This window comes from Hipposideros armiger, unplaced genomic scaffold, assembly GCF_001890085.2.
Source record: "Hipposideros armiger isolate ML-2016 unplaced genomic scaffold, ASM189008v1 scaffold_640, whole genome shotgun sequence".
Taxonomy (NCBI): domain Eukaryota; kingdom Metazoa; phylum Chordata; class Mammalia; order Chiroptera; family Hipposideridae; genus Hipposideros; species Hipposideros armiger.
In genome coordinates, this window is record NW_017731990.1 from 147,904 (window position 1) to 175,888 (window position 27,985).

General features: G+C 45.6%; 1 protein-coding gene across 2 annotated transcripts; it reads right to left on the reverse strand.

The window, feature by feature from the left end:
* Nucleotides 1–16: 16 nt before the first annotated feature.
* Nucleotides 17–27,985, reverse strand: PFKM (phosphofructokinase, muscle). Of its 2 annotated transcripts, none has more exons than XM_019625843.1 (23): nucleotides 27,815–27,985; nucleotides 24,570–24,662; nucleotides 16,975–17,048; nucleotides 16,062–16,139; nucleotides 14,492–14,681; nucleotides 14,094–14,259; nucleotides 13,317–13,361; nucleotides 12,746–12,854; nucleotides 12,539–12,634; nucleotides 12,213–12,305; nucleotides 11,457–11,582; nucleotides 10,261–10,325; nucleotides 9,703–9,766; nucleotides 8,793–8,942; nucleotides 5,006–5,076; nucleotides 4,566–4,653; nucleotides 4,330–4,482; nucleotides 3,672–3,836; nucleotides 2,735–2,796; nucleotides 2,388–2,499; nucleotides 972–1,071; nucleotides 784–889; nucleotides 17–549 (listed from the first exon to the last, which is right to left on the reverse strand). In XM_019625843.1, exons 2-23 carry the CDS (start codon nucleotides 24,652–24,654, stop codon nucleotides 405–407), a joined length of 2,343 nt encoding a protein of 780 aa, XP_019481388.1. In that variant the 5' UTR covers nucleotides 24,655–24,662; nucleotides 27,815–27,985; the 3' UTR covers nucleotides 17–404. The 2 variants fall into 2 exon arrangements, with proteins under 2 accessions (XP_019481388.1, XP_019481389.1); XM_019625844.1 differs by lacking the exon at nucleotides 27,815–27,985 and adding an exon at nucleotides 24,754–24,848.

A 27,985-nucleotide genomic window follows, 5' to 3' on the forward strand; every position in this document is an offset into this window, starting at 1 on the left:
ACAGGAGAACCAAAAGCACAGTGACCAGTTGGCATTTATTAGTGTAGTTATTGTTTGTCACTGTCGCAAAAGTAGTAGAGGAACCAAGACTTTGTTATCACAAAGAAATAAATAAAGCTTATTTTTTAGGAAAATTCTAACCGAGTAACTGAAATCTAGCAGTAGCACTAGAGGAGCCCAGCCTTGTGTGACCGATGAAGCTGGGGTAGAAGTCATGATAAATTCTACCTACAAGGAGCTTCCACTCATTGCCCCCTAGTCAGAGCTGATCATGGCTGCAGTTACCAAATAAAACGAAACCTAATGAAAAATGAGCTAAAACACTTGCAAATACATGGACTTGGATCTATCAGGGGGCAAGCTGACCATGATCAGGCAATCCGTTCCCCTCACTCCAAAGACGTTTAGACAGGAGCTTCTCCAGACCGCTTCCGACTGATGTGCTCCAGGTGAGCGTGCTCTGAGGTATCCAAGTCGATCTCATACTTGGCTAGGATTTTGAGGATGGGTCTCAGCTTCAGCCACCACTGTTCCTTGGGGATACGGTGCCTACAAAGGAATGAGGTAGATGATGATTTAATCTTTCAGCATCGCAATCAACTTCTATCAAAGGTTATGGGAAGAATTGAGTAAAAGGGGCTGGATTTAGGGCATGGGCATCAGATCTGAAGTAGGTACAACTGCACGTGTTACTCCTAAGAGAAAATGATTGAAGACAGTGAGCAGGTTGGGAAAAGTAGATCTACCAGGGAGGGAACCACTCCAGGAAGTAGATGTACTCACTCAAAATCTGTCTGGTCCTTTAGCTCAGTCACTGGTTGAAATACCAGGGCCCTCTTACGCATGCCCAGAACACAGCCCGAGTCTGGTGTGTTGGCAAAGATCCGACCTGCAATAAGGGATGGTCAGTCAGCTTCTATACTGGGGAACCAGCCTCTTATGGAGGGGGCTCACCCTCTTACCCCACCTACCATTACGGTAACTCTCTTTGATTTTCCCGGTCATCCAGTTCATAGCCTTGGCGCCCATCTTAGTGGCAAAGTTCCTATCAAATGGAGTTGGGCTCCCACCCTAGAAAAAGAATCATAAAAATTACAAAGGGAAGGACTCTAATAAAGTAGCAGAGATATCTGAATACACAGAGAAAAAGGAGAGAAGGGCTCAGGTTTACAGCCAGAAACAGGAATCCAGAAATGAAACTATGAAAGAAAATCCTGAAATAGTTCTGGGAACCAGGGTGAGCTGCCCAGCATATTTGGCCATTTGTCAGGTATGAGGGTTACTAATTAGTTAAAGAGGATGACTAGTCTCACAGTGGCCTCTTCTAGCTCCGTAGCTCTGATCCTGTTCATTTACTTTAGTCTCACTGGCCACTTGGTCACTTCCCTACCCCTTCAGCCTAACAGCTTTAGTCAGTCACTATTATCGATGACATCGAAGTGTTCCTATGGCCCAGTCCAGATGTCTCTGGTAGCACCTCAGAATAATGTAAAACATGTAGATTTTCTCTGAACAGAGAGAAAGTAGGTGGGAAAATGGGAAGGAAGGAAAAACAGGAAATAGGTCTTCATACTTGAATCTAACAGTACCCCATTCCTGCAGGGGCTAATAAGCTCATTGAAACTGAGATACTAGGAATTTATTTGTGGATAGAGAAAGATCAAAGGTCAATGCTTAAGCAGCATCAGTTAGGGACATTTGGGATGGGGAAGCCTCAGAACACTAGTGCCATATGTGAGTGAGGCCTACCTTGGGTGGGTACGGAATGTGGGAGGTAGAAAGGAATTCTTTCCTCTTGAAACCTAGTGAGTGGAGATGGAGCCCAGCAGCAAGGTGCCTGTACTCATTCCACAGGTTCCTTATGAAATGGGCGTGGTGGGAAGGGCGATGGACCAGGCTCAGTCTGGCTCTCACCCAAGCGTGATAAATGGCCCTGACAAAATTATTTCTCCTCTCGGGGCCTCATTTTCTTCACCTCAATCGGTGGTTCTCAACTAGGAACAATTTCGCCCTCCAGGGAACATCCAGGGGCATTGTCTGGAGACATTTTTCAATGGTTACTAGCATCTCGTGGGTAGAGCCCAGGGATGCTGCTAAGCCATCCCACAATGCACAGAGCAGCCACCTGTGACAAAGCATTATCCAGCCCCAAATGGCCATAGTGCCGAGGTTGCGAAACCCTGCCCTAAATGAACAGGATAGCCACGTAGTTTATAAGGCCATTTCCAGGATAAAGATGTTTTGATTCTATAACTGTAAAAGATAGCAGGCTCAGGCTCCATGGCGACATTGCCAGCCTCCAGCAGATCAGAGCCCAGTGGGAGCCCCGATGGATGTTGGGGATGATGGCAGACTGGTGAAGGGCATGACTGGGGTGTCTTTCTTACCTGCTGCATGTGGCCAAGCACGTTCTTCCTGCTGTCGAAGATGCCCTTTCCCTCCTCAGAGTACAGGTTGAAAATGAAGTCAGTGGTATAGTTCTCATTGCACTTCTCATTCCTGCCAGGTAGAGAGAGCAAAAGCCTGTGACTTCGGTTGTCTCCCCATCCCCCCACCCACTTTCTGCCTTTGTAGGCCCTGTTCTGCCCTTTCTATCGCCCCCTGTGGTCCAGTTTCTCTCCCTTTGTACCCACAGGTTCCTCCGAATGTCCCAGCCATGCATCCATTCTGTGGGCTAGGGCCAAAGCCTGACTATTTTCTCTCTTCCCTTAGGAACAAACGGTGGGTCAGGTACCTTAACACCAAGCCCCTTTTCACAGTTGTTTTCATCTTTTGCACCAGATGTTCAACATTCGCCTGAAAATGAAACAGTCAATCCTAAGCCTGGCTGGGAGTGGATAAGGTCTGGCAAGTGCAGAACCTCTTTTTTCCCCATCCCGCCTCTCCAGGAGGGAGAGGGACATAACAAGAAAACTGTTTACACTCTTGGGCCTCAGGCTGTGCCTGATCCCTTTACAAAGTTCAGTGCAGACTGAAGTTTAAATGAAGTTCCAAGTGAGACAGGCAGAACTCTAAGAGGGCAAGTTCCAGACAGTGCGGTGACTGTCAGTTTTCAGCCCCCTCCCAACCCCTCTCAATTTCCCTCTCCAGGGGTTTCCTGTTCTCCTTCCCTGGGAGGGGTGACTCTGCTCTCAGTGTCGGTCTTTAAATGCTTGTATGCACCTGGGAGGAGCCAGCTCCTTCGCTGGGGCTTCGAGTTGAGGGTGGGGGAATAGGAGCCCCGCCCTCCACTCCTGGCAGGGGCTGGCTGGGCCCTTGGCTTAGGGGGCTCCCTCAGCCCTGCCACCCCTCCACTGCGCACTCTTTTTCCCTCCAGTGAACTAGGATCTTGGAAAATAAGGATCATAGGGTCCCTCTGTGAAACAGGAGTCAGAGCCCCCCTGCCCCTCAGAGGTGAAAGGGTATCCCCCTCAAAAATGGAATGAGAAGAGTCCACTTTGGTACAAGGGAAATCGGGAGGGGTGGCGTGACATAGCAGAAAGTCACCTATTTACTTAATGAGATGAGAAAAGCTTTTAACCTCTCGAAACCTTCCTCATCTGTCATACGAAAACAGCAGCTCCCTTGCATGTCTGTCGTGAAGATAAAATGAGAGAGCTCTCGCTGTGGGGACAGTGGGGACAGACTGGGGCAGGGCAGAGCTACCCAGCAGGCTCTGGGTGGCCATCTACCTGCAGGTCTCGAATGGTGAAGGCCTCCTCAAAAATGTAGGCAGCATCGGCCCCAGCTGCCAGTCCTGCCATGGTGGCCAGGTAGCCACAGTAGCCGCCCATAGTTTCAATGATAAACACCCGACGCTTGGTGCCTGCAGCTGACTGCTTGATGCGGTCACAGGTCTGCAAAGACAATGGGTCATAGAAAGACAGAGTCAGGGATCTCATTCTCATCACTTCTGTGGACCTTGTCATAGCCCAACTCGAACTATCTCCTCCCCAGGCCAGCAGGACCCCTACATCTCGTCAAGCTCTCGCCTTCAGGGACAGCAGGCACATTTGCCAAGCATACTGTGGAGCTTCTCTCCTGGCAAGGAAGGTGTACCTACCCTTTCTGTTGCTTAGAGTAGGGAAATTAGGCTGTATGGCCTCAGGAAGGAAAAAACATTTGGTATGCAGAGTCCTGATGCATGTCTAGGTTAGAGGACTCACAAAGTGAGGAGAATGAACACCACGTGAATGGTTAAATAAAGTTTGTGCAAACGCCTGGACTTGAAGAAGGGTTTTTCAAACATTGCCACTTGGTACAAAAAATATAGCTTGCTTTCTAGAACCAGACTCAATCTAGGGCTTATAATCCTGGCCAGAGGCAGGGGCAGCGGTGCTGGGCTCTTACCGTGCAGATGGTGTTGAGTGCAGTGTCGGCCCCCACGCTGAAGTCTGAGCCAGGGACGTTGTTGGAGACCGTCGCGGGAATGATGACAAATGGGATGCAGAGCTCGTCATACTGCTTCCTGCCATCCATCAGTTCCAGGCCCCCAGTGTATGCCTGAGAAGGACACAGTAGCAAGGGCAGGAGTGAGGGGACACGGAGCAGGGTGGCAGGGAGGGGGGGAAATGGCAGGCACTCACCTCAAAGCCCCCGATGATGATAAGGCCTTGAATATTAAACTTAGTGATGTTGGCACTGATCTGTTCTAAGCTCTTCTTGGGCAGAGTCCTAGTTGATTGGGAGGAGGGAGGGTAATGGAATTTGGGGAAGAGAGAGCAAAATTGAGGAGGGGAAAGTTAGAATTAGAGGACACTTATCATTTCTTGACTTGTGCCCTCTTCCCTACGCCACTTCTCACCCCTGTCCAAGGACACACACTAGGGCTCTAAATTGTCAGAGCTGCTAAAAGATGTTGGATGGTCATGTCTGCTCTCACTGAAGCAACTGTGACCTTGGGGGTAGAGGACCCAGACAACAGCAATGGTCTAAGCAGACCCTGCCCTAATGAATTGATGACCACATTCCAAGGGACACCTTTTAAGGGGTGACTAAGAGGAGATGCTCTTATAATGCCACTTACCTTTTAGTCCCAAGTTTAGAACCACCTTGGCCAATCCAGCCCCCAACATAGCTCCAGCCAGCTTCCTCAATCTGCAGGGGAAGGACACACAGGTCTGCATCATGGACTGACACCACTAGAGTTCTGACCCCAATCTGACACCCCTCTGGTTGGAAGAGAAACACCAGGGATCGGGTTTTCCCCACCTCATTGAACTTCTTCCTCCCTTTTTTTTCCAAAGGAAAGAAAATATCTTTATTGGAATACTGTTCCCCTTTTTAATAATTGTTTTATTTTTTAATTACAGTTGACATACAATATTATGTTAGTTTCAGGTGTACAACAGAGTGATAAGACATTTATATAACTTACAAAGGGATCACCCCAATAAATTTAGTACCCATCTGACACCATATAGTTATTATAGTATTATCGACTTTATTCCTTATGCTATATTGTACATTCCCATGACTATTGTGTAACTACCAATTGTACTTCTTAATCCCTACCCTGTTCTCATCCCAAGCCCCCTCCCAGCTGGCAGCCATCAAAATGTTCTCTGTATCTATGAGTTTGTTTCTGTTTTGTTTATTTTGTTCTTTAGATTCCACATATAAGTGAAATCATATATAGAATTTGTCTGTCTCTGTCTTAATCCACTCAGCACAATACGCTCTAGGTCCATCAGTTGTTGCTTATGGCAAGTTTTCATCCTTTTTTATAGCTGAGTAATATTCCATTATACATATGTACGACCTCTTCTTTATCCATTTATTCAGTGATGGACACTCAGATTCCCTCCATATCTTGGCTATTGTAAATAATGCTGCAATGAACATATGGATGCACATGTTTCTTTGAAGTAGTATTTTGGGTTTCTTCAGATAAATACCCAGAAGTGGGATTACTGACCTTCTTTGCCTGTTATAGCCTTTGTATTAAAGTCCATTTTGTCTGGTATAAGTTTTGCTACTCCAGCTTTTTGTTTGTTTCCATTTTTATGAAATATCTTTTTCCATTCCTTTACTTTCAGTCTGTGTGTGTGTCTTTCAATCTGAAGTGAGTCTCTTGTAATGCGTATGTAAGAGTCTTGTTTTCTTATCCATTCAGCCACCCTATTGTTTGATTGGAGCATTTACTCCATTTACATTTAAAGTAATAGTTGATATATACTTATTGCCATTTTATTATTTACATACATATATTTTTTCTTCTTGTTAAAGACCCTCTAACATTCCTTGTAATATGGGTTTGGTGATGATGAACTCCTTTAGCTTTTTCTTGTCTGGGAAGCTCTCTATCTGTCCTTCGATTCTAACTGATAGCTTTGCTGGGTAACGTAATCTTGGTTATAGGTCCTTACTTTTCATCACTTTGAATATTTCATGCCAATCTCTTCTGGCCTGCAAAGTTTCTGTTGATAAATCAGCTGACAGTCTTATGGGAGCTCCCTTGTAGGTAGCTAACTTCTTTTCTCTTGCTGCTCTTAAGAGACTCTCTTTGTCTTTAATTTTAATTATGATGTGTCTTGGTGTGGGCCTCTTTGAGTTCATCTTGTTTGGGACTCTCTGTGCTTCCTGGGCTTGCATGTCAATTTCCTTCACCAGGATAGGGAAGTTTTCTGTCATTATTTCTTCAAATAGGTATTCAATTCCTTGCTCTCTTCTCCTGGTACCCCAGTGATGCAAATGTTAGTATGCTTGATATTGTCCCAGAGGTCTCTTAAACTATCCTCATTTTGGGGGGGAGGGGGTTTGCTGTTCTGATTAGGTGTTTTCTGGTACCCTAACTTCTAAATCTCTGATTCGATCCTCTGCTTCATCTAATCTATTGTTGATTCCCTTTAATGTATTATTTGTTATTGTATTCTTCATTTTTTTTTTAATGTTTTCTATCTTCATTTTTATGTTTCTGATCTCTTTGTTAAAGTTCTGAGTTCATCTACTCTTTGCCTAAGTTCATTGAGCACCCTTATAACCAGTTTTGAACTCTGCTTTTGGTAGATTGCTTGTCTCCATTTCATTTAGTTCTTCTTTGGAGCTTTGTTCTGTTCGTAAATTTGGGACATGTTTCTTTGTCTCCTCATTTTGGCAAACTCCCTGTGCTTGTTTCTATGTATTAGGTAGGGCTGCTGTCTCACAGTCTTAGTAGAGTGGCTTTCTATAGTAGATTCCTGTGGAGCCCAGTAGCCGTCTCCCTGGTCACCTGAGCCGGTGCTCCAGGTGTGTCTCTTGTGTGAGTGTGTGTGCCCTCCTACTGTAGTTGAGCTTTGGTTGCTGTTTGCACATCAATAGTAGGGACTAACCCTACTAATAGTAGGGAGGACTGGCCATGACTACAGTGGAGGAGCTGTTGTGCAGGGGCTGACCCTATGGATCAGGATTCACTTTAGCAGGGCTCTGGTGCCTGCCCAGTGTGCCCTTTGTTTATGTTGCCTGTGGAAGCTGTCAAGTGGTGATCCAGCTGGCTCTGAAGCTGGCCACCAGGTGTGCCAGCCCCAGGGCCTCTTGGGAGGGGCCCCACCACAGGCCAAGTTCAGCAGCAGCCTGTGCCCTGCCCAGGGCCACCTCACATGAGCCACAAAGCAATCCACAGATGGCCGCCACCTGCACTGTGCTTGGAGGTCCGTGGGAGAGGCCAAGCCACAAACCAAGGCCAGCTGCCACCAATGCTGGGCTTGGGGATGCTCAGCAAGAGGTATGGGGCACACCGAAGCCAGATGCTGCTTGTTTGGGGTTTGTGAACTTCTGAGAGATTTTAGGAAGTCCGCAGCATGAGCCAAGACAGGCTGTTTGTATGGAAAAGCCACTGGAAGCGGCTTGGGTGGGTCTGAAAGTTGGGTGGGGCAGGGACTCAGGGAATCACCAAAGTGGGTAGACAATGATAGCCAGGTTGATGGAGACTCAGAAATGGCAGCAGCCTGAGTCTGCATGCTGGATGAGGGGAGGGCTCAACAAAGAAATAATGGCTTCTGCCAGCTCCTCCATCCGGGAGAAAGCTGTCCCTCCAGCCCTTACTCTGAAGCCAGACAGTTCAGTTCCTCCCTGTATGTCCCTGGTGCCTTTTGAACTGCTGCCTCAGCACTGGAACTCAGAGTGAGTGAGTCTATCAGTGAGTAAGTCTATGCATGGGCCCTTTTAGAGGAATTCCTGGGATTCCAGCAGCCCTCTGTCTCACTCGCCCACAATCTGCACTGGTTTTCACAACCAGGTGTTATGGGGACAGCACTGGAACCCTAGGCTGGGGAGCTTTGTGTGGGGCTAAGACACCTTGCTCCCCCAGGGGGAACCTCCACAGCCAAGATATCCCTCCCGATTTTTAACGGTCACATGCAGGAGTGGGACCAGCCCATTCCATGTCTCTGCCCCTCCTGCCAGTCTCAAGGTACTTCTTCTGTATGTCCTTAGTTGTAGGACTTTGGTTCAGCTAGACTGCAGGCTGATTCTCAATGATGATTGTTCTGTTTAGTTTAGTTGTATTTTGATGTCAAACTAGTTCTACCCTTATTGCTCATTCAGATATACTGAGCACCTACTTATGTCAGGTACTGTGCTGGGCTTTGGGATAAGACATTCTTATTTAAGAATCAAATATGATATGTTGCTTGCAAAGGGTTCATTTGAGTGGCCCCTGTCTATTTCTACTGCCCTAAAATTAAATACTTACTTCTGCTCAAATCCTGAGAGAGAAAGGTAGTGAGGAACAGGGGAAGGAAAGTGAACAGACAGGTCACCCCAGTTATACTTATCGCCCTATGACTGCGCCTTGATCCCAGAGTATCACCCCCCTTTCCTTTCAGTTCCCGTACCTGACCCTTGGCCAGACCCTCGAAGCCGTCATGCACAACCAGGACTCGGTTGCCCAGTATGAGGCCAATTCTCACAGTGGAGCGGACGGCAGCATTCATGCCTGCAGCCGGGGCCCCCACATTCATCACGGCCACCGTGTGCAAGCCAGTCTGTGGAGAAGGAAACAGAGAGGGAGCAGGAGAAAGAGGGGGACAGGTCAGTAAGGAAGCTGAACTGAGTCCCTTATGGTCCTGAGATCAGGACATCTACCTGACAGCACACACCCCTCTCTCAGGGAACGCCAGCACACCATGCTATTCTTTATCATAAATCAACAAAGCACGCTGCTGTCCTGATCCCAGATATCATTCTATAATGAATAAGAGACCTTCCAAAGCAGCATCTCCCAACATGTGATTCATGGACCACCTGCAACAGAATCCGACTAGGGAGCTTGTTAAATCTGCAGCTTCCTGGTCCCTACCCTAGATCTAAATCCCCTCTGAGGGAGGGACTCAGGAATCGGCATAGCAACCTAGATAATTATGATATACATTAAATACTGAGAACCACTACTCCAATGGAAGAGGTGGCTTAAAGACACTTAGATGTGATTTTTACCAGATTTGCTCAGAGGAAATAATACCTAAGCCCCTTTTCCCATTCCTCGCATGCTATCTTGTCAGCGCTGAATTGGACATGGGTCTTAGGTTAGAGACATCCAGGGCACACTAAGAACACAGGGGTGGTATCTGGGGTGGCTAAGAAAAAAATTATCTTAGTTGGGTCAGGGAGTCAGCACTGAAGGTGATAGTGGGACAAAGAAGCTGGCGAGGCTGTAGGTAGTAGGAATTGGGAGAAGCACCTTATAAAGGGAAGCTGGGGGAAGGGGGAGGGACAGGGTCAGTGGGGAAAGCAAGCTGCCAGTACCTTAGATACTGGGGGTCTGACGTGAGCCAGAAGCTTGTATACCTCCCAGTTGTTCATGAAGCTCCTGTTAAAAGTACAAAGAGAGAGAGCGGTCTCTTCAGGCCATTTCCCCAGGCCAGCAGCCAAGGGGATCAGGTCTGAAGTTTTGCTCCCAGCTGAAGTTCCACAGGGCAAACCTCTGGGGAACATAACTGCGGCAAAAGCAGGGATTGGGCAGGGACTGCAAAGGAGCCACTAATTCATCAAACATTCCTGACACTCTTCCTCCAGGCTCAGCACAAGAGACTGCCTCTTGCCCAGAGAAACTTATAACCTAGCTGGGATCCACATATAGGAAATAACAGATTATAAAAGGCCAATCTCAGGGAGGGCATCCTTGGGATGAACTAAGCCTCCTTGTCACCTCACAACGAATTCTCTTAGGGAAGAAACTGTTGCAGAAATAGTAAGAAGAAGAAGAGGCAGAAGCTGATATTTTGGGTCTGAAGCTATGTTGACTTTTGGCTTCATTTCAGCATCTCATTTCTGTAGCTAGCGAGCTTCCGGTCATTTCCTCACCGGCCTCTCAGCTTCATGGCTTCCTCAAATTTCTTCTCATTCATGGCCTTGGTCACGTCTTTGGTCTGAGGAGGAGCACAGAAACAGTCACGACTCCAGGGAAGGTTCTCCACAGCTGGATTCCCATCCCATGGGGAGACTGCCCATCTCTGGGCTTGTGTCTAGATCCTGCCCACTTTGCACCCCACCTTTTCTATGTGTCCCCCAAACTTTCACAGAAGAAGAATTTTTTGTTTTTCCTTAATTTTCCGAGTAATGAGCAGCAAAAGAATAGGGCTGATTCAATGCTCTATTTATTAGAATATGGGCAGTGGAGGAATACTCACAAATAAAATAGCATCTGCTTCCATTTCACAGAGCCTCAAAGTAGCCTATGAACTAGCGAGTGAATGAAGGAGATCCTGCAGATAGCCCAGTTAGGGAGAAAGGCTAATCCTTGCCATGTGCTTCCCAACTACTGATTTCTGCTCTGTGAGCTCTAGCTGTGGGGCATTTAGAGATATAGTTCCAAGCAAGGCCTGTCTGGGCTATAGGTCACTGGAACCCCTGAGTCTCAGAGAGAAGCAGGCCACAAGGTGGGGCGTATTCAGGCCAGACACCTGAGCTCCCAGCCACAATGTTTGCTCGGTGGTATCAGTGATTCTTTAACAGTAAGAGCCGCAACATTTCCTGAGCATTCATCAGTTTCCGGGCACTGCATCAGACCCTTTACATATCTTCTCTCCAATCCTTCTAACAACCCTCAAGGTGAGTATCAGTACCTCATGTTGGTCCAGAGAAACATGGCCAGGGTAGAAATTCAGAGAAAGATTTAAGCTACCCTGCCAGACCTTAAGACTATTCCCCTGCTTTTAATAAAGTTTAGAGAGATATTGCATTTCTCTTTCAACAAAGACATGATGAAAGCATTTGAGGTTGGATATTATGAGATAATGGGTCTCATTACTAGGTAGGATGTAGTCTCCCATCTTCTTTAGGAACATTTCACAGATGGAGAAACTGAGGCTTAGTAAGAGAGGGTACAGCTGCTGTGCAAAGCCCACTGCTTTCTTTTCCCATGTCTCTTACTCCACTGCGCTGCCTTTCCTTCTGTCCTGTTCCAGCAGCCTTGGAAGTTGGATCTCTTTCCCCATAAACTCCAGCTCAGAGTCAGGGGCTTGGAGTTGTTAGAAAGGGGCGTCGAGGTCAGTACTTACCACCTGGACACACTCCATGAGGGGCAGGCGCACAGCCTGGTTACCAGAGAGGCTCACTACACAGGCTGGGGTATCTGGGGTCCCCTCCAAAAGTGCCATCACTGCTTCCACACCCATCCTGCTGCCCTGCAGGAACCCAGGGAGAAAAGACAGTCTGGTTCAGGCCCCTGCATCTTGGGTTGGCCTGGATAGCCAGGGCACTCAAAGCCCTTACCAACTCATAGGGTTGAGTTCCACGTTGGACTATAGCCAAGAACATATTGGGCTTTATCTGCCTACCCAGATTTCATCTAATGCTTCATGACTCTTCATCTTCTTGCCATCAGAACCCCAAGGGTTCTACCTGATTCCAGAAAAACATGTCCACCATAGGAGTCAAGGGGATCAATGAGGCTTAGTAATATTCCCTTCTTATTGATTAAACAAGGAAGGCTATTGCATCTCTGAAAGTAGATAGAATAAGAGGGTTCAAACTGAATGTCTGAGGGTAGATCTTATTAACTTCACTAATGCTCATAGGTCTAAGATATTATCCCTCACCATTGGGGGAGCATATAGTTTCCCATCACTATTTGCAACAGAAGAGAACTCTTGAGTGTGTGGGAAAGGGCCAAGGGCCACTGCAGTCCAGAGGCTGGTTGGTGGGCAGCATGAGCAGTGGTTTAAGGCCCTGTGCTGATGAAGTGCAGTCCTGCAGGGGAAGGACAGCAAGCTGAGGGTTCTAAGGCAGGAGGGCCCCAGAGCCCCAGGACTTACCAGGATTCGGTCGAAGGCAGACGGTGTCCCACCCCGCTGCACATGCCCCAAGACAGTGACCCGGGTGTCATAGCCCAGACGCTTTACCACCAGCTGAAGCGACCAAGAGAGGGACAGAGAAAGGGATATAGAAAGTCAAAGAGAAAACTAACAGATGTAGATAAACCACGGACGACTTGGCCTCTTATCTTATAATGATTCCTGAGTGGGGGGCAGGAAACCTGGGGAGAGATGCGCAGGACTACAGGGGGACTCAGAAATCACTAGGGAATGGGGCCGGGGGTGGGGAAGGTGTCCAAGACCTCTCTGGCTTCATTCATACTAACATTCTTGATGTCTTCTGAGGTGATTGGTTTCCCTTGCTTGTCGATCGCACCCTCAGCCACAATGATGATGTTGAGACGAGAACCACGGGTCCTTGTCTGGTCAAGCACAAAGAGAAAAATGGTCAGTGGAATGAAACTGATGGATAGGAAATGGTCCATCAGTGGAACAGGGTGAGAGATTTAAGGGCAAAGAAAAAGTGTCGGTACCTCGCTGAGCCGGCGACAAAGATGGTCCTCCCAGTCATCATCTGGTGGACATTCAGGAATAAAAACCCAGTCGGCACCACAGGAGAGAGAAGTGACAAGGGCCAGGTATCTAAGATGAGAGCCAGAAGCATCATGTTAGGAGCTCTGCTCCGCAAATAGCCTCACCCGTACCCAGCAAGTTCACAGGTCCCCATGTTGGTGAAGGGACGGAGGATACTCCATTTCATTCTTGCGGTCAGGGTAAGAGCACCGTTGAGACAGCTTCTCAATGAGATTCTGTCCCTGGAGAGCACCTTCTGTACCCGCTGCAGTGGCTCCTAATCGCAGAGCACTGTCTGTCCGTTCACACTGTGTGTGTGTCTGTGCAAGTACACACATGTACACACGTATACACACATGCACAGGTCGGTATGTTTGGGGGCAAAGCAGAGACAGGGAAAGGAGCCACACCAAGAGGAGCAGGGCCACCTCCAGATCTGGTACCACTGGGAGATTTCTCTGGACTCCCCAGGGAAGAGGAAAGGACTATTGCTGGGTCCACAGGATAAATGAGTCAAGATGGGGAGCTTACCCACAGTGCCGGCCCATCACTTCTAGCACAAACGTCCGCTGGTGGCTGAAAGAGACAGATACTTTACACAGTCCAAGTGGCCAGAATCAAGCTGCCACCCACATTTAGGCCAAGTAACCTCTCTGGCAGATGCATGTATGCTGCTAGGCCTTCCAGCAGGTTTCCTAAGAGAACAGGAAGACCTAGGGGAAAGATTTTAGCCACAGGGTATCCTTCCTAGGCCTGAGAAAACACAGCAGTAAAAGGTATCAACACTGAGGCTCTGCTCCAGGGAGGGATAGGGTCCAGGAAGGGAGGGAGAGAAAGGGAAAAGAGGAGAAGAGAGGACTCGACTAACCTGGAATCCTCTAGGATTCCCCTGGGGTAAACTGCTAGCCTTTTACCTTCCCATTCTCCCACACTGCCTCCCAGTACCCTAGCCTCTAAGCAGTGGTGGTAATGGCCTCCACAATCGCTATAGTGTGGTTGCAAAGGGTGGCTCAGGTTTTGGGCTCCCTGGATTTGTCTCAGTCTGGACACTAATCATTTGGGAGACCCCACAGGTATTAAAGACCTCAGAGGTACATGTTTAGACAGTGAGCTAGACAGTGGCAAGAGGCAAAACTTATAGCATTTAGAGGGCAGTGTAATTTCAGTGCTCTATGGATAATTCCTGGTTAAAAATGTGTTCTAGCCTCAGAAAAGTAGTCATTATAGTCACCACAGCTCAAACACTTTAATCTTCTCTATCTCCTAGCCCTTTAGCCTGTCCCAGCTGCCTCCCCCCAATTCCCTTACCTCTGAGCAGTGGTAGTGATGGCATCTACAATCTCTATGATCCGATGCAGGGCAGAGTCAGTGCCAATGGTCATATCGGTGCCACAAAAGTCATTGTCAATTGAGCCAACCAGGCCCACGATGTTCAGGTAGCTGGACTTCATAGCCTCCTCAGCCGTGATCTTACCTGACAATGGGAACAAACCAGGAGCCCCTGGGTGAGGTGCCTGACATGCCTAAGGAACAGATGACTGCAGACAGAAGGAACTGTAGCCAATGGGAATTGTAAGCAATGGAAGAAAAAGGCGGGCAAAGACTGCCTATTTGTGTCTGGGTAACAATTTTCTCCAATGGGAGGTAAGGGGTGTACTCTTATATGTGCAGCCACACAAACAATACTGATGAGAACAATGTCTCACCTGCTTTCTGGAGGTCACTCAACAAGTCGCTCCACTCAGAACGGAAGGTGTCGGCCCCAGTGAGGCTGCCATCGCCACCAATGACACACAGATTGGTGATCCCAAGTTTCACAAGGTTGTAGGCAGCTCGGAGTCGTCCCTCTCGTTCCCGGAAGTCCTTGCACCGGGCACTTCCAATCACCGTGCCTCCCTTTGGCGAAGAGGTAAAAGTCAGCTCGCTAGATGACACAGTCAAATGTGGGCTCCACATGCTAACATTTCCCCACTATTCCAACACCGCGATGGGCTGACAACCATCGATGTGGCTCCCTAGGAAGTTCCCTGACATCTTTAAGAGTCATATGTCCCTTCTAAAGGAAAGGGGAATGATGTCGGCTGGGATATCACAGCATCATTCTTATATTCTGCTACACCTCTTGGAAGGCTGCTAAAATCAACCCATTTCCTTTAAGGCTTTGTCACCAAAGTGATTATCCTCAAAGAGAACAAGGGAATCATACATGTCTGTTGGCTTTTGAAATAATCTCCATCTTTCATATCTTTTTAGAAGTGTAAGAAGAATGAGCAGGGACTTCAGTTTTTGGAAAGTCTCCCGACTGGCCCGACATTGCTGGATTGTGTTCATGTGCCTGGTCGTATTTTCCCCCCTCTGCCACACTGTGATTTCTAATTGTAACTAGGTACTACCAGTCTTTCCCCTTTGCTCCTTGGGATCCATGGTGCTAATGGATGGAGCCATAGCACCCAGGTAGTCACAGAAAAAACAACTCTGGGTATAGAAGCCTCAAATTTCCAGGGGCTTATAGATTACCCCAAGAGAAGTAGATATACTGAAGGTTTTAAAAAATCATATAAGCTCCTGACATCCAGGACTTCAGGGGTACTAATGGAGAATTCGGGCTCATTCTCAGATCACGTTACGGCAGGCACCATCACCTGTATAGAACCTTCATTACGCACTGCACATTAAATGTCTTCCCATGGATTTGTAGGGATTGAGGTAAAGAATGGGGATACAAATGTAATTTGTAGATTTTTTTCAGTAAGCTAGAAAATGGCTATATAATGACTTAGAGAAAGTAGCAAAAAGGGCTGTGGATATGATCGGGATATTCTTAGTTTTTTTTTGAAACTGTGAAAGGCTCTCTGGGTTCCTTCCTCCCTTAAATGGTCTGGTTTCAGGTCACCTCATCACCATCACATGAGGACTGGCAGATTTCAGTTCTACTTCTGGCTCTGGCTCCTGTCCTCTGCTAAGGTTATTTTCAGGGCCAGACCTTCCCCGTGACCCCAGGACTTGTTTATGTGCTAGTTCCCCAAGTCTTGCCGATGAGCTTTAAATAAAGAGCAAACTGTCCTGTGATCACATCCCCACTCCCTATCCCACTCTAGGAAACCAGGGTGTTATTTTCACATGTAAAGAGCAAGGGGCAAACATAGCCCCTGACTTGTCACTGAATCCCTTTCCATCAAACCATGTGGCAGGGAATTTGGGAAACCATAAGCCCAAACCAAAGAGAGGTGAGACAAGGACAGCAAATATACGGGATAGGAATCCTCTGGAACATACCAGCTGAAGCATCATTGAAACGCTCTCCCAGGTGGCTTCCCGGATGTGGTTCCCACCATCCACCAGGCCTTGATAACCCTGTGGGGCACATTATACTCATTCAGCATTGGTTAGGCTTCCCCTTAGACTCCCAGGATTAAGGCAGGATCCCTGGGAAGTGGTTCTCTGAGAATCAAGTCGCCGCCTCCCATTACTGATTTCTGGAGGCCTGTGAGATTACCATACTTAACACAGTCCAAGGAAGGCAACGTTAACTTTTTCAATACCCTTTTAGTCTCTCCCATTCTTGATGTCCTTCCTCATATTTAATCTTAATTCCTCTTGTTCTTGGCTCATCCCATTTCCTCCAATCTGCTTCCCAGGGGAACTAGATAACAGATGGTTTTAGTAACAACAGAGGGAAAGAGAAAGGGATATTGCAGGGACGGAGGGGAATATGACTTGAAAAGAAAAGATAAGAGACTATGAAATTTGAGAGAAGAAAGGCAGGTAGACCTTTCCTAAAGAAGAGTAGACACAGAATGAGAGGGAACAGAAAGAAGGGAACCAAAGAGGAGTTAGAACCTCAGAAAGAAGGCAAGTTACAGAAACCTAGCGAGACTCTTCACTCCTAAGGCTCTCTCAGTGGAGAGACTCAATTTGTTGTGAAACACTAATTCATTTCAGCTTCTCTCTGTGTTTTGGGGGAGGTAGAGGAAGATTGTTACTTCTTGCCTTAGTTACTAAAATGAACAGACAACATGAGGACCCAGGATCCCACCATCGTTACAGTGACTCATGTAGATAAGGAGCCAAGACAAATCAGACATAGCAATGTAACTGGGAGGTAAGGAGAGAAAAAGTGGGGAGAGGGAAGGGGCAGGTTAGGCAGACAACAGAGAAAGAATGATGGAGAACAAAGCAGAGAACCAACCTCATGGACAAAGAAGACACGGGCACCAGTAAAAATACCAACTCGAACCACAGCCCTGACAGCAGCATTCATACCTGGATGGAGGGAAGAAAGAAGTCAGGGACAGGTTACACCTAAGAAAAGCAGCCCTGGGCTCCTAAGATATGAGACAGTGCTTTTCTTAGGCTTTTCTGTGGATCTAGAATATTCCTCTCATCCAAGTTTCTGGCCTCCCCATACACACTGAATTACTATATTCAATGTTAATGTAGTTCTACATACCCCCCATTTATTATATCTCCCATCCCCCCAAATCCTGTCTTTCCTGAGATTTTCCTTGCCAGTGCAATCTGTGAAATAATAATCTTGAATGTTTATTGTGTTAGACACTGTTAAGTGCTTGTCAAACATCATCTCTTTTAATCTGGAGTTGCCTCCATTTTACAGATTTCGAAACTGAAGTGTGAAGAGGTCACGGTCACAGAGCTAGTACTTAGAAAAGCTCAGATTTGAATTCCAAAAATGCCTAAACCAACACTACTGACCTCCGTGTGTACCCTCCTAATCCCAATGGCTATACTAGGTTTTCCCTTGCCTTTTGCACTGAATCTAGACATTCAGCTTTGGTAGGCTTTTCAGGACAAAGACATGACACTCTGAGGCTCAGTGACCTGACCAGTTAATTACAATCTGTTCATGAGTATGTCCATTACTAGTTGGTGGATTCTACCAGTCTCCACACATACACAGCTTTTTAGTTTCATTGGAGTTAGTGTACGAGGTGTAAAAAAAAAATATGGTGAATGTTTTAATAAATTAAAAAAATTTATTACAATAAAAGACACATTGCCCTTAATCCCCCTCAAAATACTCCCCCTTGCTTTGAACACACTTATCCCATTGTTCTTGCCACTTTCTGAAGCAGTTCTGGAAGTCCTCTTTCGTGAGTGTCTTTAATTGCCCTGTCGTGGCTGCCTTGATGTCCTGAATCAATTAAAAATGTTTACTTTTGGGCCAGCCGAGTGGCGCGATGGTTAAGAACTGCCTTGGGATGCCAGAGGGCCCCGGTTCAGATCCCACATATGAGGGCCAGTGACACTGCCCTCCACAGCTAAGATGCTGAACAACAGATCAACCTGGAGCTGGGCTGCCATGAGTCGCCGGCGACGGCATAGGCTGCAGCCCCTTTGGCAGTGGGTTGCCATGGGCTACCGAATGCAGCTAGCAGCCAGCATGAGCAGCGGTCCAGAAGCTGGCGACTGATCTGCCTCGCCCAGGCAAAGCACAATGATGGTGTCAACTTGGGCCAGTGAAGCAACATCCTCCACAACTAGACTGAAGAACAAAATGACAGCAACTTGTCTGTTCCCCTTCCCCCAATTCCCCAATAAAAATCTTAAAAAAAAAAAAAAAGTTTACTTTTCATGGTCATTTTGACTTTGGGAAAGAGCCAGAAGTCATACGGTGCCAGATCAGGTGAATAAGGTGGATGAGGACACACTGTAATGTTTTTGACAGAAATTGCCATACCAGAAGCGATGTGTGATAGAAAGCCTTTCTGTTTTGATTTTTAAAAATATGGTGAATGCTGCTGCTGAGTGCCATCCAATGAAAAGGCAGAGATATTCAATAGGGGAAGCAGCACGAGGAACCTTAGTAACAGTGTGTGACAAGTTTCAACTTGTTCGATGCAGTCAGTTGAGTGTGAGCTATGATTCAGTGAAGGTGTGTTTTAAAGTGTGCCATAAATCATCCTCCATCATGACAAAGCTCTGTTTCACACATCGCTTCTGGTACGGCAATTTCTGTCAAACAAAAACATTACGATGTGTCCTTATCCATCTTATTCACCAGGTCTGGCACCGTGCGACTTCTGGCTCCTCCCCAAAGTCAAAATAATTCAGGACATCGAGGCAGCCACCACAGCGCAACTAAAGACACTCAAGAACGAGGACTTCCAGAACTGTTTTAGAAAGTGGCAAGAACAATGGGATAAGTGTGTTCAAAGAGAGGGGGAGTATTTTGAGGGAGATGAATGGCAATGTGTCCTTTATTGTAATACATTTTTTTATTTAAACATTCACCGTATTGTTTGATCACACCTTGTATGTTCCAATGTGTACCACACAGTTGAGATTCCTCTGGCTCGTAATGTGAGGAGGAACTCATGGTGATGTTCAAGGAATCTTAGAGCCATAAGAGATCAACTTCATATGAATCATTCGAGATACTCCAGTATTTTGTTTCAATCTAAAATCTCTTCACATGGTCCTTTACCCCACCTGGGGAAATATCATATACCAGTAAGCATAAGAGAAGCCAGTAATTAGAAAAATCTGCAGTACCAGACTAAAAATCTATTACAAACTATTGCATAATCCAAAGCTATCTGGAAAGGATTAGAATAAAAAAGACCAGAATGTCTGTTTTGTTTTGTTTTCAGGTTGACCAAGGTTGGTATCATATGGCTATTAGCTCCAAATCAAATTGAAGGTCCATTCACTCACTGAACAAATATTTATTGAATACCTATCTGTCCTGGCACTATGTAGGCACTGGGAATATAGCAGAGAATGATACAGAGTCTGGAGATACAGAGATACAGGACTTGGAAATGGTGCTCAAGACCTGTGAAGAATTATAACATAGTGACAATATGGATCCCTATGAAGGAGATTTGTACGAAGTGCAGTGGAAACAAGGAGAAGGACCATCTCAGCTGCCAGAAAGAAATTTGGGGAGGCTATACAGAAAAGATAGCATTTGTCCTGAGACCTAAGGGACAATTTTCTTTTAAATCTTTTTGTCAGATGGACAATTTGGGGGAAAGCATTCTAGGCAGGGAGACTAGCACAAATAAAGGTGAGTGTCAAGCAACAACCTTGAGTAATTCAGTATTATAAAGAATAAAATATAAGGTAGGAAGTGGTGAGAGATGAAGCTACACAGGTGGGCAGGCACCTGTATGCCACTCGAAAATGTCTGGCTTATATTCTGTAGGCCAGTGTTTGACTAAAGATCTACGGGTGATGGTTTTGTGGGCGTGGACATTTCTTTCTTGGAGACGGTCCATAGCTTTCACTTGATTCTTAAAGGGACCTATGACCTAAAAAAAGGAGTTGCAAACAATGGACAATCGTTGAAGAATTTTCAGAAGAGAGACAGGATGAGATCTATGTATCAGAAAGATCACTCTGGCAATCAATGTGGTGGTGATTGAAAGAGGTGATACCAGGATTAGATGGCTATCAGGCAGCACAGACAAAAAATGATGAGGGCCTAGAGTGGAAGAGTGACATTTGTGACAAAACAGAGATAGTGGACAGGAGACACCTAGGGAACAGAAGCAACAGGACCTACGTCTAATCAGCAATGTGATTAGACTTCAAAGTTTTGGAGGGGAAGAAGGAGATGCCCATGATTGACTCACGCAAAGGGTAAAACTGAGGTGCAATTAACTGAGCAAAGGCAGGTTTTGATTTGGGAAGGTGAGGTTGGAGACGATACATTCATATTTGGATATGTTGAGTTTGAAGTTCCTGTGGGACATTCATGTGGACTGGGAGAGATTATCTCAAGAGAATATGTAGTTAGAAGGGAAAAGGGAGAGGAATGGAAACCTGAGGAAGACCAACATCAAAGGAATGGGCAGGGGAAAAGGGGTTCCACGAAGGAAACCGATAATGAGCAACAAGGAAGACAAAAGGAGAACCAGGACTTAGCAGCAATGTCTTAGAAGCCAAAAGGGACAGTTTCAAGAAGTCAGAACAGTGTCAAATGCTTCTGATAATTGATCTACCATCGGAACTGCAAGGTTGGGCTTGCCAACAAGAGGTCATGGGTGAGCACTGATGTCAAAGCTTATTTACGACATCACTGAGGCAAAGCCCCATGAAGGCTACGAGTCTAAGTTCACACCCTCAAATTTAAGGTATCAAAACTGAAGAATCTGTGAAGGGAGAGGACTTCTCCGAAGCTTTAGGAAACGCCTATGTGCATGAAAAGAACGAGGTCAGAGTCAATGCAAAGCCATCAATGCTTTAGGAAAGATGAATAAAGTCAGTTCAGTAAGATCGAGACAGATATGAAACTATTGTTTCTTTTCTAGACTTTCACAAGGTCTATGGGATTCTCTACTGGATACCTGGAGTTCTGGGGTATGAATTTATAATCTTAAGATAAACAAAAACCATTTTTCTGAAATGTATAGCTTAGAACACTGTTTCTTGCTTTTGAGCTGAGTAAGGGTAGAGGAGAAAAGATTTAAGAAAACCAAATGACTTAACAGGTATTAACTGTAAAGCAAACAACAGATGGTGGGCATGAAATATCCAAGTCCATTAGGCAGAAGAAAAATCCCACAAGAAAAGTAGATTTTTTTCTCTTCTCGCCTCCCTCTGCCTCCTTCTTACCTCAACCCTATCAACCTCCAAAGGTCATCCTTCCTGCCTCTAAATTGGATACCTAACTATTTTCCTAGAAATTAAGTTTTAGGATTCCCTTTATGCTCCTGGATGTCTCAAACCCCTAGTTCCTTAGGAATCAGACAGGGATGTATAGAGAGCTTATACTAACTAGGGAGTCCCACTAATTCTTTGGGCTCTCCTATCCAACCTCATTGGCCTCTTCTGGCCCCGGGCCAGTCCTGGCCAGGCTCCCCTTGGCTGTTCCATGTTGCCCTAAATAACCCTCTATGAGCAGCTGTCTGACTTATTAGAAGCAAGATGAAGGATAAGATTACAGGGAGTATTCTGGGTTCTGGAGAACATCAGAAGCATGTACTTTGGAGTCTCTAATTACATACAGCCTGTTGGAAAGAGGCTTTGGGGAGAAGAACTATGGGTGATGGCTCTCTATAAGATGAGACAGAAAAAAGTAATAAATGACTTGGTCACTACCTTTTTGAAAGCAGATGCCAAAGAGTTTCTACCTTAACTGAACTTTGAATAAGAAAAGAATTCTTTAATTCCAACATGAGGAATAAATGTTTATTAGATGTGAATTATACTTTCTGATAAATATGAAATTAAAAATCATAAATCCTAGAACAGCAATCCAGAGATAATAGAATCCCTGTTCCTGTAAACCTATAAAAACAGGATGAGTATGCATTTGGGATGGACTGCCTGTTTGAAGACAGGGAGTATATAGCAAACGATTGAGGTCCTTTCTGGCAGAATATGCGGATTTCATAAGGCCAAATGTGGCATGGTTTAGGGGGGCCTGGGGCCTGGAATGAAGATTAGGATTTGGTATCTAACCAGCCTAGCTTCTGAGTTCAGGATGTCTCACTCCTGTCCATTCTTTTACTTTAAGAGGTTATTAGCTTTGCTAAGATCAGGGAATGACAGAGCTATGGCCACCATGGATCTCACATTCCAAGTGACCCATAGCCTCTAGGGAAAACACATTTCTGTGCTCTCCCCCTGGGAGAACTAGGGACCATTAAACTTATCTCTGGGCAGGTCGTTTCTGATTTGAGCCGCTCTTTCAGGTGGGACCTCTTGCTCTACTTTGAGTTTTCTGCTTTGCTTCCCTGCCTCCCGTGAATTTCATCCTCTACCACTCTCAGTGCCTACTGGCATGCATCTGTGATGTTATGTGGACTCGCAATGGGATATCTCCCTGGGTACACCATGTCTGTCACAGAATGCCAAAGGCCTTGTCCCAGCTGAGCCCTCCAGAAATCAGCTTATCAATAGCTCTGCCTCCATGAAATATGATCTTTCCCTTAAAGCAGGTGATGGTCATCTCTATAATAAGAGGGTCTCTCTGCTCAGGATCAGAAGCTAGAAGAGCCCGGATGCTTTTTTTTTTTTTTTTTGCCCCCTTTTTGTTTTACCTCTTTCCCTTCCCAAAGAGCTCTTGCTTTTCATAATTTCATAACTCTGTTTGGCTCATTTGGATTTTTTAGCAGGTTCTTGCTTCCCCCAATCTGACAATCCAATTCCACAGGCCATCCTACCAAGGTTTTAGGATCAACACTCAGAGTTTATGTTGAAAAACTCAGTATTGGCATGGAATTCTCTCCAGGAGACAAGAGAGAAGCGACAAAAGCCAGGTCAACAGTCTCTACAGCCTCAACTAGGGTCTGCATTCCTAATCTGGCCACTAGCCTTAAACTCAGACCTCTGTGCCCGCCTTCCTCAGCTTCCTCATTCTAGCATTCTCCTATTCATAATATATATCACAACTATAATTAAATAAACACCAGCTTAAAATACACTTAACGTCTGGTTTACTAATATACTAACGAGAAGGATAAGAGCAAAGACAATGTGTGACTTTTTCATTAATGTATCCATCCTTAGTACCTACATTCCTGCTTGGCACACAGCAGGTGCTCAATAATTCACCTTTATTTAATTAGCAACACATTTATGGAGTACTTACTATGTACCAGGCACTGTTCTAAGCACTTTAGTTAAATGAAGTGTTCAGTTTCTTGAAACCTACCTTCTCTGTGAAGCTTTCCCTGGTTAATCCAACCAGGGCCTAGCATTTCATTATATAAGTGGATTCCATCTGGTTAAGCATACTTGGTTATTGTTATTTCTGTGCCCTGCATAAGAATTCTAGTAATGTATGCTATCTTTTCTCATTAAACTGTAAGCTCCCAAAGGAAATCAGCTTCTTCACAACATAGGAGACAGGGCTCTATACCAAGTGGGTGCAAAACACGAAGTCTAGAAAAGCCTAGGGAGAGCAGTGCAGAGGGAAGGGGAGACCAGCTGAAATCTGTTTCTCTCTTTTTTTCATCACAGTCTCCATGTCCTGGTATCCCTTTCAAAAAGGTTTTGCCTCTCTTCAACATAGTGTGAATTAGAATATACAAGATCATCAAAGGAGACAAAAAGTAAAATAAGTCACACTTCCCCTATCTCCCACTTCATTTTTCCATATACCTGATTTTTCTGAGTCCCAGGTTTCTTAGACTCAACCCAGAAATGGGTTTTCTCTGGCTTCCTGTCTACCTGCCCACCCCACCACAGATCTGTACTGAACTGCTGCTGATCTGTGTGTTCAAGGGCTGAAGGGGTGGGAGGGGAGGAAAGGCCAGAGAAAATTGAATGAAGCAGAGCTGTGCCTTGTAGAAAAACATGAGCTGTAAGAGTAGGGCCTGGCCCTGGTCAGGGCAGGAACTCTGCAGACATCAGAGTTGGTACTGCAGATCTAGCTAGAGCCAACCAAATACCAACGCTGGGTGTCCCCTTTTCCCCACCATTTCCAATGAACTTGAAGTGAATCCACCTTCTGCCTTCTCAACAACTTTATGTCTTTAGTCTCTTTCTTTTCAATGTTGTTTGAGGAAACACCAGTCTTTCAGGTATCAAAGGACCCAAATCATCCCACATCTTCAGAGAAACTTGGAAAGAAGTTTTCTGAAGATTTGGGTAAATAAAAATAGAGCAATTAAATCCAAAAGCACTTGAGGACTTGGACCTGACAGAGATTTTTTTTTTTTTTAGAAAAGCCCAGGATTCCAGTATGAATCTATAGCAGGAGGATATTAAGGAGGATAGTTCTATTCTACTGGCTAAGGGGAGCCAAGAAACGCAAGGGGCCCTATCAGCCATGTTTATTTGTCACTAACCAAGCAGGACCCTCTTCCTTACCTTGGGCATCTCCACCAGAGGTTAACACGGCGATGGCCTTGCCGACCCCCAGGGTTCTGGCTGCATGATGCTCTTCATGGGTCATGATCCACTCTAGAATTCAAGAGAATGATCAGGTAAGACACTGCTGGATCACGGTGCTACGAGCTCTGGAAATGGCTCTGTTAAGACTGGATAGAGTCACCTCGGTCAGGCTCTCCCACTACACTAAGACTGGGCTGTGCAGCCTAAGAGCCTGGACTCCTTCCAGAGGAGAGCCCTGCCCCCACAGAGTGACAAGCTGAAATGTCACAGTAATCAAGCCCAAGGCTGCAAAAGTCCTGGCTAATCCTTCCCACCCCAATTGGAGCCTGTTTGGATAATAAGCAAAGGTTAAAGAGAAGGGCGGTTGACCGAACAGAAATGAGAAAGGAAGGAGGGAAGTTAAGTTAGCTCAAGGATTCCTCCCTTTTAATGAAGGGAAGGACTGTTGCAGAGGATAGGAATCAAATGAGAACCAGCAAAGCAGAAACAGAAAAGCGAGGGTAGGTTGGGTTATGGTTAAGATTACAGTTGGGTGTTATGGAATTGGGCTAAACTGGAATTGGAGTTCGAGGTTATAAAGGCACATTAGAGCTTGGACAAATTAATGGTGTCAGGCTCAGGAATGGTTGGGGAATTTTCTGTGGCTTTTCCTATTGCTGTCTGGCTCTCCACCTCCTGAGCATCTCTTGACCCTGTTTTCAAGCCTTGCCCCTCATACTACATACTATCAAATGAGAAGAGTAACACAAAATCACTGTCACAGATAACAGATATGCACACATGACATGTGAATACCTTCATATTTTTGTCTTTGGGGCTTATCTCTCTCAAAGAAACACACAAGACATACTTTTGTATCCACAAAATGCCAATAGAATCATCATTCTCCCAGTTATCCAGGCTAAAATCTATTATTTTAAAATTTATCTCCTCCTTACTCTCAGAATCAAAAGTTACCAAATCCTATTATTCTCCCTTCTCATTATCATCCCTTTTCTGTTCTTTTCTATCCTCATTGCCTCTTTCCACCTGAATTGCCTACCACAATGGCTGGTCTCCCTCTCCTTGTGTTTCCCTTTTTCACTCTATTAGAGACACAAAATAAACCTCCATGGGAAGGTCAGAGACCCCTGAGGCCTCAGTGGAAAGAGGATTCATTCAACATGAACAGGGGCTGATGACCTTTAAGCACAGCTCATGTTACTTCCATGAATCTGGGGAAATCAGTGTAGCTGCTGATAAAGACAAAGGTCACATAAACACACAGACCCACACATATGCCAATAAAATACATGCAATGAGATACTCATGAACACATACATACACCAATGCCCATAGTGTTATTAAGAGGCACAGATTCACAGACATAACTTCACATAATCAGTAATGACAGATCAAGTCCAACTTCTTGGGTTGGCATTCAATGCTTCCATGATCTAACCCTTCCCTAGAGCTTCAACCTTTGCTCCCATGAATTCTCTGTTTTATCATCACCTGAACATTACTTTGCTCCTCCTCACTTTTGTGTCGGGGCACACTGCATTCCTTTTCCATAGGGCTATCCAGTTCCTTATTGATCTGTGGGCCTTTTCCACAGATCAATACCCAACTCCATCATTTAAGACCAGTCCTAGTGGCACCCCTATTAAACCTATTAAGCTATCACTGATGACCACAGGTCAAGGAGGGCTTCTTTGGAGGCCTCCTCTAATCACATATTGTCCGGAACAGGGTCATGCAGGTAGTGAACTGGATCATTCACTTAATGACTACTTTATATAGTATTTTAATTGCTTGTTATGTATTGAAAATGTTAGACTAGATCAGGGGTTAATAAATCATAGCCCATGGGCCAAATCCAGCCCTCCTGCCGTTTTTGTACAGCAGCTATGAAAGGATTTTATATAATATTTTTAAATAATTGAAAAAAAGCTTTCATGCACGTGAAAATTACATGAAATTCAAATTTCTGTGTCCATACTACTCTCATTCTTTCATGTATTACCTATGACTGCTTTTGTGCTACAACAGCAGAGTAGATTATTGCAACAGAGACTGACAGCCTACAAAGCCTAAAATATTTACCATGTGGCCTTTCACAGAAAGCTTGCAGAACTCTGGACTAGATTGCTCAAGTCATTTTCCCTAACTAGACTGCGAATTCCTTCAGGAAGGGATCGTGTTCATTTTTAAAAACTCTTCCACAGCCTACCAAAGCCTAGTGAAGTCTATGCACATAACAAGAGTTCAATAAATACTTGCTGAAAGCATTAGTGAACTGACCAACAACACAAAATGCACACAAATATATGAAAAAAATTAAATGTTGAGATACAGCTCCATATTCTCTGCACTTCTAACACATACAGATACAAATGGAACCTAAGAAAGCACATAGTGCCAAATAATGAAAGAAATATAAACCCACATGGATAGAGACTTTCTATTGAACTAGTGTTCATGTCCAAATGTCTACTGTTCTCAAAAAAGGAAAGACTACGTGGCTGCTGCAAATAGGAAGGCAAACATTTAGAAAGAAAAGAACAAAACACATGAGTATGCTGATCTCTTTTCTCCTAAGTTTTTTCCTTCTCATATACTCTGGGAGCACATCACTGATAGAAACCCACACAGGGATCTTCCACTCCAGGAGGCTTCAGCGAAGGAGAGAATTCACCATAACAAGGGGAAGGTTGGGAGTGCTGATTGCAAAAAACAGCTCAGATTCTTCTCCTGCATATCTAAGACAGTTATAGGAGCACAGGACACAGAAATGCACACAGGTTCATATATAAGCACCCTTTAGAGAGCCACAGTGACACACGTAGAAATAAAGATATTAAAACATAAACATAAAATCACGTGTGTGGAGAAGCACGCGGGCGGGAGAAATGCAGAGAGACAGCATCATAGGCGCACTGATTTGAATAAGATGAGTGCCAAGATAGGAGTGGGCAGCTACGGGCAACGAGGTCCGAGCACCGCACACCCACCCGGTTCCCTGGGAATAAGGCTGTGCCCACAAGCCGAGGGACAGGAACCAAGGCGCTAGGCTTCACGACTCTACCCATCCGCCCTATTGGCTCCTGCTTCTGATGCCACACCATCTCTTCGTTTCCCTGCTGCTTCTTTCAGTTCTCCCCACCGCCTCCTCCCTGCACGTCCATTCCCATCTCGGTCTCGGCATTCCCCCTCGCTCTTTACCCAAGGGCCCCTCTTGCCTTTTAGTCTTAGCTCTTCTCGGCAGCGGCTTCCTTTACACACTGTCCTTGGGGAAGGGGGGAGGGGAGCTAGCGAGCACAGGGAGGAGCCAGGTGGAGGCAACAGGGAGGAGAAAAAAGGAGAGGCTTCCCAGCCCCCACTGGCTGATTCTGGTCGGGAGGCTCCGCCTC

Bases quoted from the DNA above. Each gene is read 5' to 3' on its own strand.
- PFKM (XM_019625843.1), bottom strand. From the start codon at position 24,654: ATGACCCATGAAGAGCATCATGCAGCCAGAACCCTGGGGGTCGGCAAG. The intron at 14,260-14,491 runs GTGAGACATTGT...TCCCATTGTCAG, and splicing joins GAGTGACCTCCAGAAAGCAG to GTAAGATCACGGCTGAGGAG. The intron at 5,077-8,792 runs GTACGGGAACTG...CTTCCCCTGCAG, and splicing joins AGGGTCTGGCCAAGGGTCAG to ATTGAGGAAGCTGGCTGGAG.